The 17297-nt window shown below is 55.2% G+C and overlaps 1 protein-coding gene across 2 annotated transcripts; it reads right to left on the bottom strand.

Moving 5' to 3' along the window:
• Window positions 1-5035: 5035 nt before the first annotated feature.
• On the bottom strand, window positions 5036-17085 carry LOC124981083 (transmembrane ascorbate-dependent reductase CYB561). 2 transcript variants are annotated; one of them, XM_047547257.1, is made up of 6 exons: window positions 16460-17085; window positions 9501-9718; window positions 8393-8491; window positions 8035-8138; window positions 7566-7723; window positions 5036-7343 (listed from the first exon to the last, which is right to left on the bottom strand). In XM_047547257.1, the coding sequence occupies exons 2-6, from the start codon at window positions 9703-9705 to the stop codon at window positions 7151-7153; spliced, it is 759 nt and encodes a 252-aa protein (XP_047403213.1). In that variant the 5' UTR covers window positions 9706-9718; window positions 16460-17085; the 3' UTR covers window positions 5036-7150. The 2 variants fall into 2 exon arrangements, with proteins under 2 accessions (XP_047403213.1, XP_047403214.1); XM_047547258.1 differs by lacking the exon at window positions 16460-17085 and adding an exon at window positions 12338-12840.
• Window positions 17086-17297: the final 212 nt, after the last annotated feature.

Here is a 17297-nt window from a genome sequence, read left to right as displayed (position 1 = left end):
ATCTCCTCCTGAGGAGCCACTTCCAGGGCAGCAGGCAGGCCCATAGATTCAGAGGTTCAGGAAGAAGGGAACACGGACCTGGAAGGGGTCTTCGTGCACTCATGCCAGTTGTAGCAAGACAGACTCAACACTACCTGCGTTGGACCTTCAGCCAGGGAGAGGCTGGGAGAAGGCCCGAGAGAACGCCCTTGCTCTGGTGAACAGATGGGTATGCAGAGGGCCCTTTTCTCCCCACCCCCCACATCCCTCCTCTGAGTTCCTCTCAGCCACCAACTTTTGTAACTCCAGAAGAGTATCATAGTTGGGTGGTTTGATTCAAAAATAGCTATTTTTCTACTGCAGAAATGCCTTGGACAAAACCAGTTGCTCACTGAATCTTTGCCACAAAATGGAACAGGCTCCCCCCGGAGGCAGGATGTGCCCACCCCTGTGCCCTGTCTCCTGCTGAGGCTCCCAGTGCTCAGCAGCCTCGCCTGCCCCACCTGCGTGTCCTTGGGCTGCCCACTTCTCAAGAAGCCGGCCTGTGAAGGCAGCCTAGGGGAAGAGGGCTGCTCCCCTGCTGTGTGCTCGCTGAGAGGTGGGCTGCGTTTCTCTAGGAATTCCAGACTGACCATCTACCATGACTAACAACAGTGAACAAAGGGCTTAGGGGTAAGAGCTACCTACAAAGACGTGTCATGGAAACCTTCACCATGCAATGCCTTGAACTCAGCTCTGGCTGCTCCCAAGAAACGGTGGCTGGCTGGGAGCCTGGACACAAGCACAAGGGGGCTGGTGGAGCCACTGTGCGGAGCTACTTGAATAATCACTGGGTCTTCATCAACTCCTTTTGTAATACAGACCACTCAAGGGCTGAAGTGTTGGTAACCTTCATTTCGGTGTCCAATGCCTCACAGCAGCTGAGCCACCCTGAGATGCTTGTGGCCACATGATTGCCACAGTCAGAGCTTTGAAAGTCAGTACCAAATGAATGCATAATTGGACACCAAAATCAAGTGTTACTTTCATGTTTCCTCACCCTGTCATCTCATTTCTTCCTGCTGACTCTGTGAAACCTACACTAAGCTGACCAGTCAGGCTGTGGCTGGATGCGGATGGATGCAGGCCAGCATCACTCATTTTTTCAGATTGACCTACTCTGTGGAAAGGAAGTGGCCTAGCTGCTTAGCTGTTGTAGCACTTACTGGCTGAATTTTTCTTTGCTAACCATTAACCAGGAATTTGGCGAGGAGGACTCAACTCACTCCCTTCAGTCCTCAGGACCAGAGTAAATTCTGCAAAATTCAGTACTTGAATGTACCTGCCTTACTGTGTACCAATTTACTGGGGTAAGAAAAAGAGAGAGAGAGATGCCGGCTCCAGATCTCCACTCCATTCACAGGTTATTTTGGAAATCCTGTAAGTCACACTTCCTGTTCTGGTTTTTTGTTGTTATTTACCTTTGGCTGATTCCTGCTGAGTGGGGCCAGTTCCTTGTCAGGCTCAGGGCAGGTGCCATTCTCAGGCATGGCCTCCTTTCCATCTAGCACAGCATCTGTGTCTCTGTTCTGTCTCCTCCAAATCCAAGATGATTTTAATTAGTACAGACATGTACAGTCTACAATTAAAGAGTGATTTGTACTAATATGATTTTGATTCTTCCTCTTTGCTGTCCTTTCAAGACACTTGCTGGAAAAAGCTTTAATGCACTTAGTTTTCCTTTAGGTTTTCTATAACTCAGATGTAAAGGACTTTCTCTGTACAGTATATTATCCAATGCATGTTTGTTCTCTATCCTGATATATTGACCACCACACAGTTGTGAACTCGTGCAGTGGGGATGCCCCACACCAGACGAGGCCTCTAGCCCCGTGATTAAGGAAGACACTTTCCTTTGCTGTACTTGCTTGAGCAGTTTTCTTGTCTGTACATGTGAGCTGTGTGAGATAGATGTGAAAAGTTCAAATGAATGCATTTCCTGCCCCATGTATACAGAGCGTCATCTGTACAATGAACTGTATGTACGAAAGCAAATGTACTTATTTATAAACGGTTAACACTTGGAAAGACGTGGTGTTGTGCTTTTCTCCTTCCCTGATGCTCTCTCCAGGGAGGCGACTGCTACACTCACCCTTACTGCCCCTGCAGTGCCGAGGAGGCCACCCCCGGGGATGAGTTTGGCAGGTTAAGGCTGAGGCCTGTTGGGGAAGGAGTCACCCCTTCCCGGTCAGTCCACCTGTCAAGTTAGCACTCTTTCTAGTTGGACTGCGACAGGCACTCGAGGGAGCTGTGGGCACGAAGACATGTTGCTGGGTCCACTCAGCAGAGGCAGGCTTGCTGCGTTCTAGAGAGAGGGTTTTTCTTCATGGAGGCTGTGCCAAGGCAGCACCGCACTCTTGCATTTTTCATAGGTGAACCTGCCCCCCACACCAGCCACCTTCCCAAAATCCAAGACTGCAGTGGGCTGCCAGCCGGCTGTCAAGTTTAAAGACGGCAGGCCCGAGGATGGAGGGGTAGCCTGCACTGTAGAGCCCAGGGCTAACTCGTTCAAAGCTGGAGGTCCATGGCCTCCAGTGGAGTTGCTTCTCCTTCAGAAGTCTGGCAGGACTTCCGGTCCTCGCCACATAAAGAGTAAGGCATGGCCTTTTGAAGGAGAGGTTGCAGGTTTCCTGAACCTGACTCGGTAGCTTAAAAAAAAAAAAGTGGCCCAACTGAGCCCTGCAGCCTTTCCTGCCTGACCACAGCTTCTTTGTCTGCTTCAGACAAGCAAAGGAGGAGGCCACTTCCTCCAAACATCAGCGCATGCTAAGTTCCTGCTGGGGAACTACATCTGGTTCCCAAACATCCAGGGCCTGGGGAAGCAGGAAAACTCTAGGCCATGCACGGCCATCCCAGCCTGGATGCCAGAATCGCCCTCAAAGAGAAGAAATGACTCGGAAGAACCACCTGCTCAGCCTGAAAATTCAGTTACTTTTTACAAATCAAAAATGGTTAAGTGGTTGGCAAAACTCCAGCTTTCAAAGAATTAATGGGCATTGGAAGAAGGGAAAAGAGTAATGATTAATTTTTTAAAATACTCAGCCACTCAAGAGTAGAAGCAAACAGTGAACTCAGCGAGTCTGTAGATTCTTAGAAGTTCCCCGTTACTCCATCCCTCATAGGTGCCTTTCAGCAACTCGGAGGGAGACGCTCCATGTGCACATCTGCAGTGGGAGCCGGACCATCCCCAGGCTGGGGAAGGAGGACGAACCAATGTGGGGGCCAGAACAGGGTGTTTATTGTCTTCTTTCAACTATAAAGTCCAGGTTGGGAAGCCAGGTGTGGTGGCATGTGCCTGTGATCCCAGCAACTCAGGAGGCTGAAGCAGGAGGATTCCAAGTTATAGAACAGCCTCGGCAAGTTAGATAAGACCCCGTCTCAGAAAATAGAAAGAACTGAGGGTTTAGGTCAGTGGTAGAGCACCCCTGGGTTCAGTCCCCAGTACTGGGTGGGACAGCAGGGGAGAGAAGAAAGGCTAGAGGACTTAAGTGAGTAAGGAATAAACCAGGCCACTGATAATAAGGCTGTCATGTCTAGATGGCCTGGGCATAAGAGGGAGGCTTCTCTTCCCTTTTTCTCCCTCACAGAAGAGAAAGTGCTCACAGACCATTGAGAGGCCCGTCGTGCCAGGCACTGTGGCCTGGACTTCATACATTCTCTGACATGTTCCTCACACGAACCTCTGGCAGATGGCCCTTCTTTCTGCAAAACACACGAGCCAAAGCAGATGCTGAGAGTAAGTTGCCCAAGGTCAGAGAAGCAAAGATGGAACTCTAAATCAGACCTGTCCCACTGCCTCCTTTCTCGTAAGGAGCAATCTAAGAAAAACAAGCAATCTGCATGACACCAAAAGGAGTGCAGACAGCAGGTCAAGGAGAGCTTGCCAAATGCTGCTCTGTGCTCCTTTGGAGACATAACTGTGCCAAGGTCAAGAGAAATCACTTGGGGATTCTCAGGGCTCCAAACACAGTGAAAGGGTAAGGTCCTGGCTCATGACCTGAGAGCTGCAGAGATGCAGGAGTAGTCCTGTGGGCAGGGAAGCAGCGTCCTCCACTTCCTGGGGTCATTCAAACATCCACAAACACAAGGGAACTCTTAGGAGTCAGGGGTCACCCCAGAAAGCCTGAAGTGAGATGGCACATAAGGGTCAGGATTCCTCTGCCTTCACACTTAGCCCTGTGCTCAACTGAGCAACCAGCTTGTCCCCAGCCATGTGCCTTGAATGCTTCTGAGCAAATGAAGTTCCACAAGGAAGACTCGATTCAGGAGGAAGATTAGGTGCCCTCAGCCAGACCTCTGGACTCCACTCCTACACGTTAGAAACCAGCTACAACACAGAATAAAATTCAAATTCTAGGAAGCAAGTGCTCATGTGAGTTATCAGAGGATTTGCTAAGAGTTCCTTTAAATCATGAGCTCCCCAAGAGTTTTTAAGTTGCTTAAGTGACCAGGCACATAGTGCAGGATGTGCACAGTGGAATTCCACCCAAATTTGCCATAAACGTACTCTTGCCTGAGACACACAAATTGCTCTGAATCAGACTGTGATAAAGCTTTGCTCTTCTGAAGGATCAAAAAGACATACTAAAAAGGAAAAAGGTTGGGCTGGGGGCGTGGCTCAGTGGTAAGGCACTTGCCTAGCAGGCTCCAAGCCATTGGTTGAGTCCCCAAAGCAAAGGAAAGGTGGAAGAAAAAGAAGTCAATTGAATAGTGTACTAGGGGACACTTCTTGCTTTAGTACCTTATCAGGCTCATGGAGCTCCGCCCTCCAGGCCATTCTCTCTGGTAGAGAGAAAAGTGTATCCAACACATGGAAAAGTCCACTCCACGGGGGCCAGACTGGACCGCACAGGGCCTCTTCGGTCCTGTGCTGTGATGCACCATGGATCACTTTACCTTCTGTGCCCAGCCCGGGGATAATTTCTCTCAACTCTAATAGAACTAACTTCACATATCTGACGGCTAAACGCTCTGGCCCTTTTCACTATAGTGACAGCAAATGAAGATAACAGGCAAGTGGACTGCTATACACATTTATTGAATCATCTGTTACACCAGCAGCACACTGTATGTCACAAGAGACTGGCCACGTGCAAACAAAAGAAACCACACACATCTGCTTGGGGGCCTTCTTTGGTCCTTAGTCATCCAATGTACACTTTGGCAAACAGACCAGTTTACAGACTCTCATTCCAGATCTAAGGCTCCAGTTCTCTTTGTAGATTCAGTTGTACTTTGGTAGTTTGTCTAAAGACGAGTTTCATACATGTAAACATTAGACTCCACAAATGTGTGCCAGGTGATTTTAGAATTGATAAGATCCCTGTCCTTGCAGGGTATACAACTGATGATCATCAGGGCATGTGGGCAGGAACTGGGGAAAGAGGTCTGGGGAGGGGGCTGGACCACACATACCTGCTTGGAGAAGTGATGTCACCAGAAGCAGGACACACAGCAAAAGTCAGTTATTAAAAATCTGAGCAACAGCTGGGCACAGTGGCTCATGCTTATGACCCACTGGGGAGGCTGAGGCAGAAGGATCACAGGTTCAAAGCCAGCCTCAGCAACTTAGCAAGGCCTTAAGCAACTTAGCAAGACCCTGTCTCAAAATAAAAAATAAAAAGAGCTGGGGATGTGACTCATTGGTTAAGTGCCTCTGGGCTCAACCCCTGGTACAAAAAAGAAAAAATCTGAGGAACAGATAAAGCCAGTCCATTTCTCTAAGGCAGCATCTAGGTGTGAAAAGGGCAACTGTTAAATGTAGTCAGTTTAGAAATTTTATTATTTTTCTCACTTAAGTAAACTGTGTCTGTCTCAAACTGTCAGGCTGCTCAGAGCCCAGAAAACAAGGAGAGGCCTTCCCAAAGCCAACAACCATCAGCCCGAGGCTCTAATCACATTATTTCTAGAGCAGAGCCAAACAGTGACTCAGCTAACAACGCAACACACATTATGGGGTGGGAACACGGTCCAGACACCACAGGGGACTCTTCCCATTCTGCCTCAGTCCAACTTCCTGCAAAGATGGGCCTCGGTGAGGGAGGAGGGGGCTCATCCTGCAGAACAGAACTGGCTGCTCAAGCCCAAAGCACACCACAGCAGAGGCTCTTCGTTTCAAAAAGCTAATGGAAGGTGTGTGCCGGCTGCCTCTCAGCGCAGATCCCAAGCTGTCCACTGTGCGGGGGAGCCTGCGGGGCAGCCAGAGGACGGGAGGCCTCTCCTGCCTCCCATGCACGCTGCTCCACTGCCAGAGCAAGTGTGCCTGAGGTCATGTGTTTCTCCCCTCCCCCTCAAAGCTGTCCTGGGGCTCATGGGTTAAGAACAGGAAGGCTGCCAGCCTGTCATCCCAGTGGCTAGAGAGGCTGAGGCAGGAGGAGCAGGAGTTCAAAGCCAGCCTCAGCAAAAGCAAGGCGCTAAGCAACTCAGTAAGACCCTGTCTCTAAATAAAACACAAAATAGGGCTGGGGATGTGGCTCAGTGTTCGAGCACCCCTGAGTCCAATCCCCAGTATGAAAAAAAAAAACCAAGGAAAGCTTAAGACGGCAGCTGGGCCTTAGCCACATGGCAGTGCTTCCCAGGGGCTGGTCCCTCCCCTCTCCTGGGAAGCCTTACCCTGAGCAGTGGCATACTTTGCACATAATATCACTTGCTCCACCGCCAAGGACCTGGCCAGTTTCAACAACATGCGGCTCATCCTGGAGGGACTCCTGGTTGGAACTCAATTACACGGAACAGCGCTCTTAGCTCTTCCAGATCGATCCCTGAGGCCGGCAGCTTCCCCGGACCTCGCCCCAGGCATCTGCTGCCTGGAGGGTGGAGCCTGTCCAGCTCCTGTAGGAAGCTGTGCTCTGCACCCAGGACTGAGCCCCAAGCCCCCACCAAAGCTTTCTGCATGTGAAGGGGACAGGGCACATGACCTGCCTGGGATCTGCAGCCACAGCAAGGGACGGAAAGCAAAGGACAAGCCCTAACCCCAGAAGCCACCTAAGACACCACTACACCCATGCTCCACCATGCTGCCTGAGCCTCCCCGGGGCCTTAGCAGGAGGGAGCAAAAAGACACTATGGGAACTCCAGGAAACAGGGCGCTGCCCCAACAGGCCCCTGCCTGAGACAAGATGGGGACAGGCCTTCACTGGGAGCCGGGGCTGTCTCCTTCCGTCAGCGTCTTGAAGTCCATGGACAGGGCTTGTTCTTCAGCCTGGGGAGGCCGCTTCCAGTCGGCTTGAGCCAAGATGTAGAGCACAGTCACCCCGAAGCAGGCCAGCAGCAGGCCCAGCACGTTGGCCAGGACCCCCTCAGGCTCGAATGTGCTGTACTCGCTCCTACAGGGGAGGATAGAAGGGAGAAGCACCCAAGGGGTCCCCATTAGGCCAAATGCCATTCTCATACAGGGCCTTAAAAATGCCACAGGTTTGCTGGCACCAGCCCCCCCTAGCCACTCCTAAGCCTATAGAAGGCCGGCTCAGAAAACAAATGTCGGGGGAAGCAGGCCCCATCTTTGCAGGTGGCTGTGGCTCTGCCCTCTCCTGTCCTAGGACGCTCACCCGAGTTTAAACAGGAGGGCTTCCTTCAGGCCCAGTAGGGCTGTTCCCACAGAAAGGAGGAAGATGGTGGCGCCAAAGAAGACGTGCTGAGGGCGGTAGCGGCTCCGCAGGGAAAACGAAGCTCCAGGGAACAGGAAGAAGCTGAAGCCCACGAGCCACTAGGAGAAGAGGAGAGGCGGTGTTGGACCACGAGCGGGCCATGCGCTGATCAGCAGGAGCACACCAGGTGACCCCTTCTCCCCCTCTTAAGAACGGTCAAGGAGGGGCAAAGGGTCCTGGCCCCCAAGAACTGAGGTCTATGACCCACAGCAAAAGCTGATCATTTTGGTCCTAGGCTCACACGCCGCCAGCACCTGAAGGAGGCGTCCAACCAGACCAAGCAACGCTCACCTGGCACTCAGCGCTGCCCCTCCTCCCCCTCCCTGCCCCTTGCCACTGGTCCTGGAGATGGGGTGCTGGAGAGACTCACCTGCACAAAGTAAAGAACAAAGACAAGGATCCCGCACCAGCTGTGCAGGCTGTACAGATCCGGGTAGCCCTTCTTCTTATGGTAATCGAACACCGCCACCAAGCCTGGACCGAAGACAGGGGCCACGTGAGGTCAGGGTGGGGAAAGGGAACCCGTGGGATGACCTGAGAGAAACTGGCTGGCCAGAACTTCTGGGCTTTGGTCCAGCCTAATGACAGCCAGCACCCGATGTCCCTGCTGGGGATGGTGTGGGAAGGAGGACGGCAGGGCCCTGCGGTCTGCAGCGGGGAATGGTGCGCGTCCAGCCGCTGCTCCCTGAGCTGAGCGGTGGGCGGGAGGAGGCTGCTCCAGAACTCACCCACCAGGGCGATGACGAACGCAAGGACGTGCAGGAGCCCGTGCAGCACCTTGGTGGTGCGCTTGGCCTCCTTCCTGAAGACACGGTAAACCAGCAGGGCTACGGAAGTGAGAAGAGGAAGTAAGTGTGCTGCCTGCGCTGGAAACAGCAGGGCAAGGGGGCCCCGGGGCTGCAGCGCGAGCCCAGGGACAGCTGGTCCAGGGTGGCCTGCCACAGGGACTGCAGGAGAACACGGGCTCCGTGGGGCCTTGGGAGCTCTGACCTTCGCAGAGGGCACTGCCCTCCCGCCTGGTCCACCCACACACACCTGTGCACTCAGGCCAGCGGGGAGGCTGTGCTCAGTTCCTGCCCCAAGAGGCAGCAAAGGTGGGGCTGCGCCCTCAGCCCTCACCCAGAGTGGACGCCCCGCGCCACATCCTGCCTTCTTGCAGGACGTCTGTGAACTCATTCATTCAGGTGCTTGGGGTTCGTCACGCAGTGGCAACCAGCTTCTGAATCCACCTTTTAGCAATATCACTCCTCAGAGCCAATACTGAAGCCTGACCTGGTTGTCACCCTTTTCAACACACAGTCCTCTCGTTCCCAAAATGGAACCAGTGATCCCAACCAAATCCCCACTGCATCCGACGTTAGTGGGAAGGCCCAGGTCCCATGGGGATGCCTCTGGGAACCTGCTGTTGAGGAGTGACTGTCCCCAGGACTCCCCCTAGGAAGACTGAAGGCCACACACGGCCTTGCTCCCTCCCCGGAGGGAGGAGCTCTAGCGGGCCAAGTCCAAGTGCAGCAGCACACACACACTCCTGATTTCCCGTCGCCACCGGGGTGGCCCAGCTCACAGCCCAGGACCTCGCCCTCTGCTCTAGAAGACACCCCACCTCCATGAATGAAGCGAAAGGCCACAGTGCCCGGACAGCTGGAGAGCAGCGGCCACACCAACCTTAGGGCCAGAGTGAACTCTGTCTCCCCAGGCTCTGACCCAGTGCCCTTCTCTGTCTTTTCTAGAACCTTTGATTTGTCGAGCTGGAAGAAACCTCAGAGATGACAGGATCCCCCTCCCTAGGATAGCCCCAAGCCCAGGCACAAAGGAGCAGCTCCCCATGGAACTTACCATCTCCCTGCAGGAAGATCAGGCCTATGACCATGCAGAGCGGGTGCACGTTGAACTGCAGGGTGCCCTCCCAGGCGATGCCTCCACGGTGCAGACCCAGCCAAGCACCCGTCATGGCCACCACGGTCAGGCCCAGCAGCTGGGAGAAGGCCAAGTAGTAGGGCAGCCCACCAGGGGTGGACACCGGGCCAATGCCACTCTCCATGCTGAGACAGCCGCTGCAAGAAAGAACAGAGCTCAGGGGAGTCACCCATGATCTCCAGAAGATGTATCCCGCCTCCCCACGCCACCTTCTCTGTCCTCCCCTGTCCTTAAACAGAGCTCACTGGCTCCTCCACCTCCCGCTCCTGGAGCAGGATCCCTACGTCCCCGCAGGAGGCCCAGCCTTCTCAAGAGGTAGACCCGATCTGGGTTCTGCGTGTAAGGAAGGTGCCAAGGAAGACACCCCAAGTTCTTGTGCGAGCACAGGCCCAGGTCAGTCGCACTTCCCGTCTCACGAGGCCTCGGGAGGGTTTACAGGTAAATGACAGAGAAGCGAGCAAATTCCTTGAAGGCTCAGGCTTAGCTACTTCTTTCTCCAAATGGATGAAAGAGGACTTCTAGGGTGAAAATGGGCTCCTCCCACCCCGCGCCAGGTTCTAAGCTCCAAGCTCCAAGCTGGCGAGGAGGAGGAGTCTTCTTAGCCCACCATCCTGCCGGCCTGCCCCGCACCGCCCGGGAGCCGACCGGGAGCCGGCCCCTCTTCCTGGAGGGTAACTGCCCTGGCCCTGCTGTGCCAGCCAGCAGGAGCCTGGAGCCGCAGAGCAGCCTCCTTCCCTTCCTGTCCCATCCCGAGTCGGGTGGGGCGGGGCCGCTTTCCTCCCTCAGCTGAGGTTTCCAAAACTGAGGGCGCCAGAAAGGCAGCAGCTGACCAGGAGCGAAGGCCTGCGTGTAGAGCTCGCGTTCTCACGGACCCCACGGACCTGCGCCATTCCTCGGCAGGTGTGTGACTGAGGAGATCTGAGACGGCCTGGCTCAGGAGACCAGCGCCAGGTCCTCCGCACACGCTCGCCACACAGGGCAGTCCTGGGCGCTCTTCACCTGCACCGTGGACTCCTGTCCCCGTGGGCATGGGCATGCTCTGGCCCTGGGCAGCCAGGGACAGGAGGGGAACCAGCCTGGCCCTGGCCTCCTTTACTTTTGCCTCAGTGCTGGCAGCACATGGGCACCACAGAAGGGTCCTGCCATGGCTGGACACTGCCACTGCCGCTGCCACCGTGAGCAAACATCAGCACCCTCCCTAGATGGTCGCCATCTCACCTCCCCCACCACCAGTCCCTCTCCCGGTAGCAACAGCAGTGGGCAGAGACTGCGGCTGGCGGTCCCTCTGCACTAGCACAGGGTCTACCCGCAGAGCACAGGAAGGAATCTGCAGCCACCTCCAGTGCTCAGGCTCCAGCTCCACTCCCCGGTGCCCCACACGCCTGACAGCTGCCGTGACCACCGCAGTTAAAGAAAAAGGAGGAGGCTGATAAGGCAACTCACTGCAGCAAATGTGGATGAGCAGGAAAAAGAAGTCACATCACCAACGTTGGATTTCTATCCTTGCATACATTTATTCCCTTCAGTGCCGGGGACTGAACCCAGGGGTGCCCTACCACTGAGATACACCCCAGCCCTCTTTATGTTTTATTTTGAGACAGGCTTTCACTGAGTTACTGAAGCTGGCCTCGAACGTGTGATCCTCTTGTCTCAGCCTCCCAAGTCTCTGGGTGCACCACCATGTCCATGTGATACATTTTTAAAATAGAAATGGGATCATGCCATTTTCGAACATGTGCTTTTAATGTAATGGCATATCATGAGTACCTTTTCACGCAGGTCCATAAACATCTACCGCATTGTTTCACTAACTTCACACTACTGCACTATAGGACTGTTCTCTTGGCCAACTTCAGCCCCCAGCTGTTCCACAGAGGTTGGCTTTCAGTTTTCCACCAGATAAACACCACCAGGTGTTTATCTCTGCACACTAGTGTGAGGCAGGGCCAGGTTCCTTCTCAGGTTTTGATACACTCTGTCAAATCATCTTCCAGAAACCAGCCCTGACTCACACTCCCACAGTATGCAGGAACACTGTTTCCAAAGCCCTGGCCAACAGAATCCTGTTTAGCAAATTCTTGCCACAGACCCTACCTGTCACTGCAAGGTGTCTCCAAAATCGAATGCCAGTTCTGTCCTCACCCAAATTCAAACCCCACTTCTCATGCCCAATAGACATCTGTACCTGGACATTCACCAGCACATCAAACTCACCCACCATCGAACCCCTGTCCCACTGGAGTCCCGGTCCCTCGTGCCGTGAGGGCAGTGGGCTGCCCCCTCCTGGCCTGACCCATGCACCTTGGCCCCTACCCTGGTCGTGCAGCCCGAGCTGCACCAGGTCTCTGCCATCACTTCCCTTCCAGCCACCTTCGCCCCACGCCAAGTCAGGGCCTGCAGCTGCTCTCTTCTCGCTGCCTGGCCCGCCAGGGACAGATCCTGTTCCCTAAGCCCTGTTGTCCCCCTGCCTGCTGGTGAAATGCCAGCTGTCATGACCCTAACTCAGTTTCCACCTCTACGCCCCACTGTTCCTACCAGGTCCACATGGAGGAGACCCTCGGGCTCCCTGCCTCTAACAACATGACCTACTGTCCTTACTCCCTGCTCTGGGCCAAGCCCAGCTGCTCCCAGCTCCCTGTGCAGGCCCTGTAGATTCTCTCCAGGTCTTTCAGTGACCATATCACTCAGCACTCTGTCCCCAGTGCTCAGCACTGGCCCCTCCTCTTTGTCCCCCAATGTCCCCAGAGCTTCCTTACCCTTTTTGGTTCTGTACTAGGTCAGTCCCACAGTTCGTCTCTGCTGAAGTGCCCTGTCCACTCCTTGAAGGCGAGCAGACACCTTACTCTTCTTTGCGACTCCTTGGGTCTCTAATTCTTCACCACAACTCTAACAGGGAAAATGGACTCAAGGAAGAAAGGCTGTCCTCCTCTGCAGGTCACTGCCTCCCTTATTAGATTCACCCCAGAGAGCCCAGAGCACAGTCAGAATCTGATTAGCTCCGAATTATGAAGAACAGAAGGAACATCACCCGCGGCGGGCAGTCCGATCTGCCACAACTTCTTTATACAAACGGCAGGTCTGGGGGCGGGGCGGGGGCGGGACTCACTCCACTGCCCTCTGCTTCTCCATCCCAGCCTCCTCAAGAGAGGCAGGAACTCAAGGGAGGCTCTCTTCACGAGGTAATGACCACGCGCATGGCTTGGACATCCTACTGGAAATTCAGTCCTGGATTCTCTGGGTTTGCACCCACCATATTGGGCGAGACAGCTGGTGTGCATCAGGAGGGAGCCAGTGAGCCCCTTGCTGTGTACCAAGTCCCATTCTCTCTCAGTCCTCAACTGTGACACTGAGGACATAAGTGAAGTATTATCCCAGCTGGACAGATGATGAAATTAGGGCTCAAAGATCATGAAGAACAAACCCAAAATTACTATCAGCAAATAGGGGCATCAGTCAATTGTTTACGAAGCACCTACTATATGTCAGCGCTGTTAGATGCTACAGAGGATAGGCATCCCAACCCTCAGCGGGGCTTGCAGGCAATCTGCAGCCCAGAGACAGACAGAACCGGGACAGCAGTAAGAATTTAAGCTGGCCCGTATGTACACAGAAAAGGGCCCCTCCTTTAATATGGTGCCACACTCCTGGGTCTCCTGCCCGCAAAGGGACCCTGCGCTTTCAAACACCCAGTAATTTTAACAGGGTGGTGCTGGCCACATTTTCCTAATACTTATGTCAGTCAAGGATCTGAGACAGCCCTTGTTAAGAAAGTCTCCTTTATGCAGCCCTCCATGGTGGTCTTCCCCCTCCCGTGACAGCTTCCTGGTTCCTGTTCAACCTTGGTACCACCGTGGCACCAAACGCTGGAGCTGTCCAGAGGCTCTTGGGAGAGCGAAAGGGTAGAGTGGCAGGTAAGAGAGGCCAGGGAGCTGGAGCTCTTCAGTTACTCCCAGCGCCGTTCTCCTGGCCCCAGAGTGCAGGTAACCAGGGCAACCATACAGAATGACCTTTGGAACTGAGGGGCCTTCTGATATGAAGGTGTCAGGAAAACCAGCCACTCACACCAAGCAGAACATCTGCCTGGGGCATGAGGAAGTAGTGAGCGGATCTGTGCTTTACAGAGATGACTAGGAAGAGTCACTTAGTAGCAGGACTTCATCGTTTAGCATAACTGGTAGCCATCTGTGCCCAAGGGGGGACTGGGACCCAGACAGGTACCCAAAAGACTCTGGACAGAAGTCACCCTGCCTGTGGCATGCCTGCACTTCCAAACCTTGAAATTGCTGCATTTGAGTTGTGGTCCTTGCATCCCAATCTTGACAGGGAGCACTCTCATCCCTCCTCCCTGGTTGTGTGGCCAAGCACCACAAGCTGATCCTGAGCCTGTTTCCAGAGCAGAAATATGGGCTGCAGCTTCAAGGGCCTGGAAGTGGCCACTCTCCACCCCAAAGGCATGCTCTGCCCAGCAGACCAGTCTTGCAACCAGAGGGACTCATGGGGCCCTTTATGTGGCCACTCACTTCTTCTGAGATCACAGGGTGGGGGTGACAGATCTCTGGTAGCTTCTGGAAACCTAGACTGTGACAAACACACCCCCCCACACAACCTGCAGCCAGACGCCACTTAATGCAATCAAACAGGGACACAGCTACCCTCAGGGCTTAACCTGCGCTAAGCCACAAGCTCCCTCCTCATACCCACTGTGTTTTATTAAAAGGTGACCAGGCCTAATCTCATTATTAGGGACCAGACACTGCACATGTTCTACAGCCTGGGGCAGAGAGGGTAGAGCAGCAGGAAGCGTGGCTGGGCCACAGCCCTTCCTTATCAGCAGCAGGGTTTTTAGTATAAAATACTGTGATGGAGGAAAGGGCTGGATCTTTTCATGGATAAAGACAGTTGGGTTTCCCAGAATGTGATGAAAGAGAAGGCAAAGGGGCACTTTCTTACCACTCCACACCTGAGGTGCCCAAGGAAGAAAGCAGGGCTTGAAGTCACCATCAGGTTTGGATGGCTCTTTGTCATGGCTCCCAATACTTAAAAGCAAAAATATTTTCTTTCATATTTGTTAAAGTCAGGAGGGCTGGAAATGTAGCTTGGTCCAAGGATGCAGGGGAGGGGTTACAGAAAAAATGAATTTTTAGGGTCGAAGAAAATGTTTTAATTTTTAATCTGGTCTGGATGACATTTGTGTCTACAGCAACACATTTGTTAAATAAAATGTTATTTTTTGTTTTATATAGGAAAGGGCCCATGAAAGTCACAATTCAGCTGGAGTCAGAAAGTTGTGATTTTAAAGCCACTCCACTGTTTATGACTGTGTTACCAACAAGCCAAGTCCCTTCTCTGGGGCCTGCTTCCTCATCTATGACATGGGGGGATATTGAGAACCATCTTACTGGACTGTAGAAAGATTAAGTGGGAAAAATATACACAAGTTCCATTTGGTGTCTGCTACACAGTAGGGGCTCATTCAAATACTGGTCTAATAAAAACTAACCCTGACCCCGATGGCCTCTTTGGATGAAGGCACATGTCAGCAGCAATGTATACATGAGATACCACCCCAGAATAGATGACAGCTCCCATAGGACCCCCTCTAATAAAGTCACACTTCCCTTCTGCCTCCCACCAGCCTCCCACACGCCTGGAGCAGAAACTCCTGGAGCTGGGAAGCAGGCAGAATGGTCTACTTTTAATCTGGGATGTTTTATATTTTCACCCAAAATTCAGTTACGGATTGATTAGAAAGCAGTGAAGTGGCTTTCGGGGGCGGATCCTTTCTCCTGACTGTCCACCAACACGGCCCAATGCCTCACAACCTGTATTAGCAGAAGCCCAGGTTAAGCCTGCCAAGAGAGGGTGGCAGGGCAGGGCAGCTGTGGGTGGTTCTACCTCTGGTTCCAGAAGCTCCTCCTGCAAGAGAGTGGGATTGGAGCCGCCCAGCATTTTCCTGCCTCCGACCAATTTCAGTGGAGAAATCAAGGCATTTAGAGTAGGTGGTGAAACTTTGGTTGTGTTTCATTTACTATGAAAAGAAAGGAATAGAATCCAGTCAACCTAAGATGGAACTTCATTTAATGAGTCTTAGAAAACACTCAAAGACTGCCAAGGTGGAAAGATGAGAGGAGAGGGGCAACCAGAAGGGAGAAAAGACGGGAGAAGACATGCCAGGGATCCCCCAGAGTCTACACGGACCCTCCATTTGGTGCCTGTGATGCAGGGAGCGAAGGGGCAGAGAAATGGCCCCGCCATCACCCAGGTGTCAAAGGCAGCTGCGGATCCCTCGGAGGCCCCCTTCGCGCAGCTCTGCGCCCCTGTCCACGGGTCAGGGCCCAGCACGGCCAATGGAAGGAGTCTAGAAACTCCGACCCTGCACGGAGCTGTGGTGTTGGAGGAGAAGAAAGGGATCGCCCGCTGGGCAGTTCAACCCGAGAGCGGGCTCCGGGAGAGGCGGAAGCCGGGGTTTCAGGTTTCCGAGGACAGTTGTGGCAGGTGCTGGTTGACCCGCTTGCACCCGCCCCGTCCTAGCGCGCGGCTACAGACCCCTGGGCTTACACGGGGGCCCCGCGGTCTGCATTCGGACTTCGGCAGCGACCCGGCTCCGGGCCGCCCAGGGCCAGGGTCTGCGGAGGAGCCGGGAAGGAGCGGGACGCGCCTTACGCCTCACGCTCTGCTGGGCGGCCGCTCGAGGGCGGGGAAGTGCACCTGAGTCAGGTGTGGCGGCAGGTGAGGGGGCCAGAGAGGCCCGCTGCGGCCCGGAGAGCCCGGCCGGTCGGGTCGCGGGCGGCCCCCCGCAGCCTCCGCTCTGCGGGCCGCGCTCCCTGCCCCGCGGGCCGCGTCCCCCTGGGCGCGGGCCGGATCCCCCCGCCGCCTACCTGGTCCCGCCGCGCGGCGCCGCCGACCGGCCTGCGAGCTTCCGCGCGCCGCGCCAGGGCCGCTCTGCCGGTTCCGCGGGCCGCCCCGGCCTCCCGGATGGCGCGCGGGCCTCGGCGCGACGGCGTCGCCATGGCGACCGGGCGGCGGCGGCGGCGGGTTGGCCGCGGTGCTGGCGACGCGGCGGGTGTCACCGAGGCCGGAAGTGCCCGCTGCGCGCCCGCACTCGGGGGCAGGCGGCGGCCGGCCCGGCCGACCCGCTGGTGCTGCGACCCCCTGCTCCGGGCCGGCTCGGGACGGGCCCCGCCGGCGCCCGCCGTGGCCTCTGGACTCGCGTTCGGGAGGCCTTCGGAGCCCGGCTCGCGACCTGCCTCCCCGGCCCCCGCGCTCGGGCCTGTGTCGAGTGTGTGACCGCGAGGGACGGGAGGGCGGGGACGGGCGGAGCTGGGGTAGCGGCAGCCGGGTCGGCCAGGCCGCGGGCGGTCGCGACCCCGGGCCCGGGGGTGGGAGAGCGGAGGACCGCCGCCCGGGCCGGGCTCCTCGGGCGCTTCCCGATTTCCTCGCTCGCCGTCCCGCGGCCCTCGCGCCTCGCAACTCTCGCCCGGCCCGAGCTCTGGAGGCCGCTAGGTGTCAGGCACGGGCAGGCCTTGGCCCGCGCCGCCGCTCCGCGAGCTGGGGGACCCCTCCTTCCGCGGCCCCAGCGTGGGAGGCTCGATTTACTGGAAAGCTGCAACTAACAGACACACACACACACACACACACACACACACGCACACACCCCGCTGACAGGTTTTGCTGCTGCCGAAGCTAGAAACTCTGCATGAGATTCTTTCTCTCCCT

The sequence above is a fragment of the Sciurus carolinensis genome, chromosome 3, assembly GCF_902686445.1.
Source record: "Sciurus carolinensis chromosome 3, mSciCar1.2, whole genome shotgun sequence".
NCBI classification, from domain to species: Eukaryota; Metazoa; Chordata; class Mammalia; order Rodentia; family Sciuridae; genus Sciurus; species Sciurus carolinensis.
The sequence above is the reverse complement of the archived record's forward strand: the minus strand, read 5'-3'. Positions and strand labels throughout refer to the sequence as shown.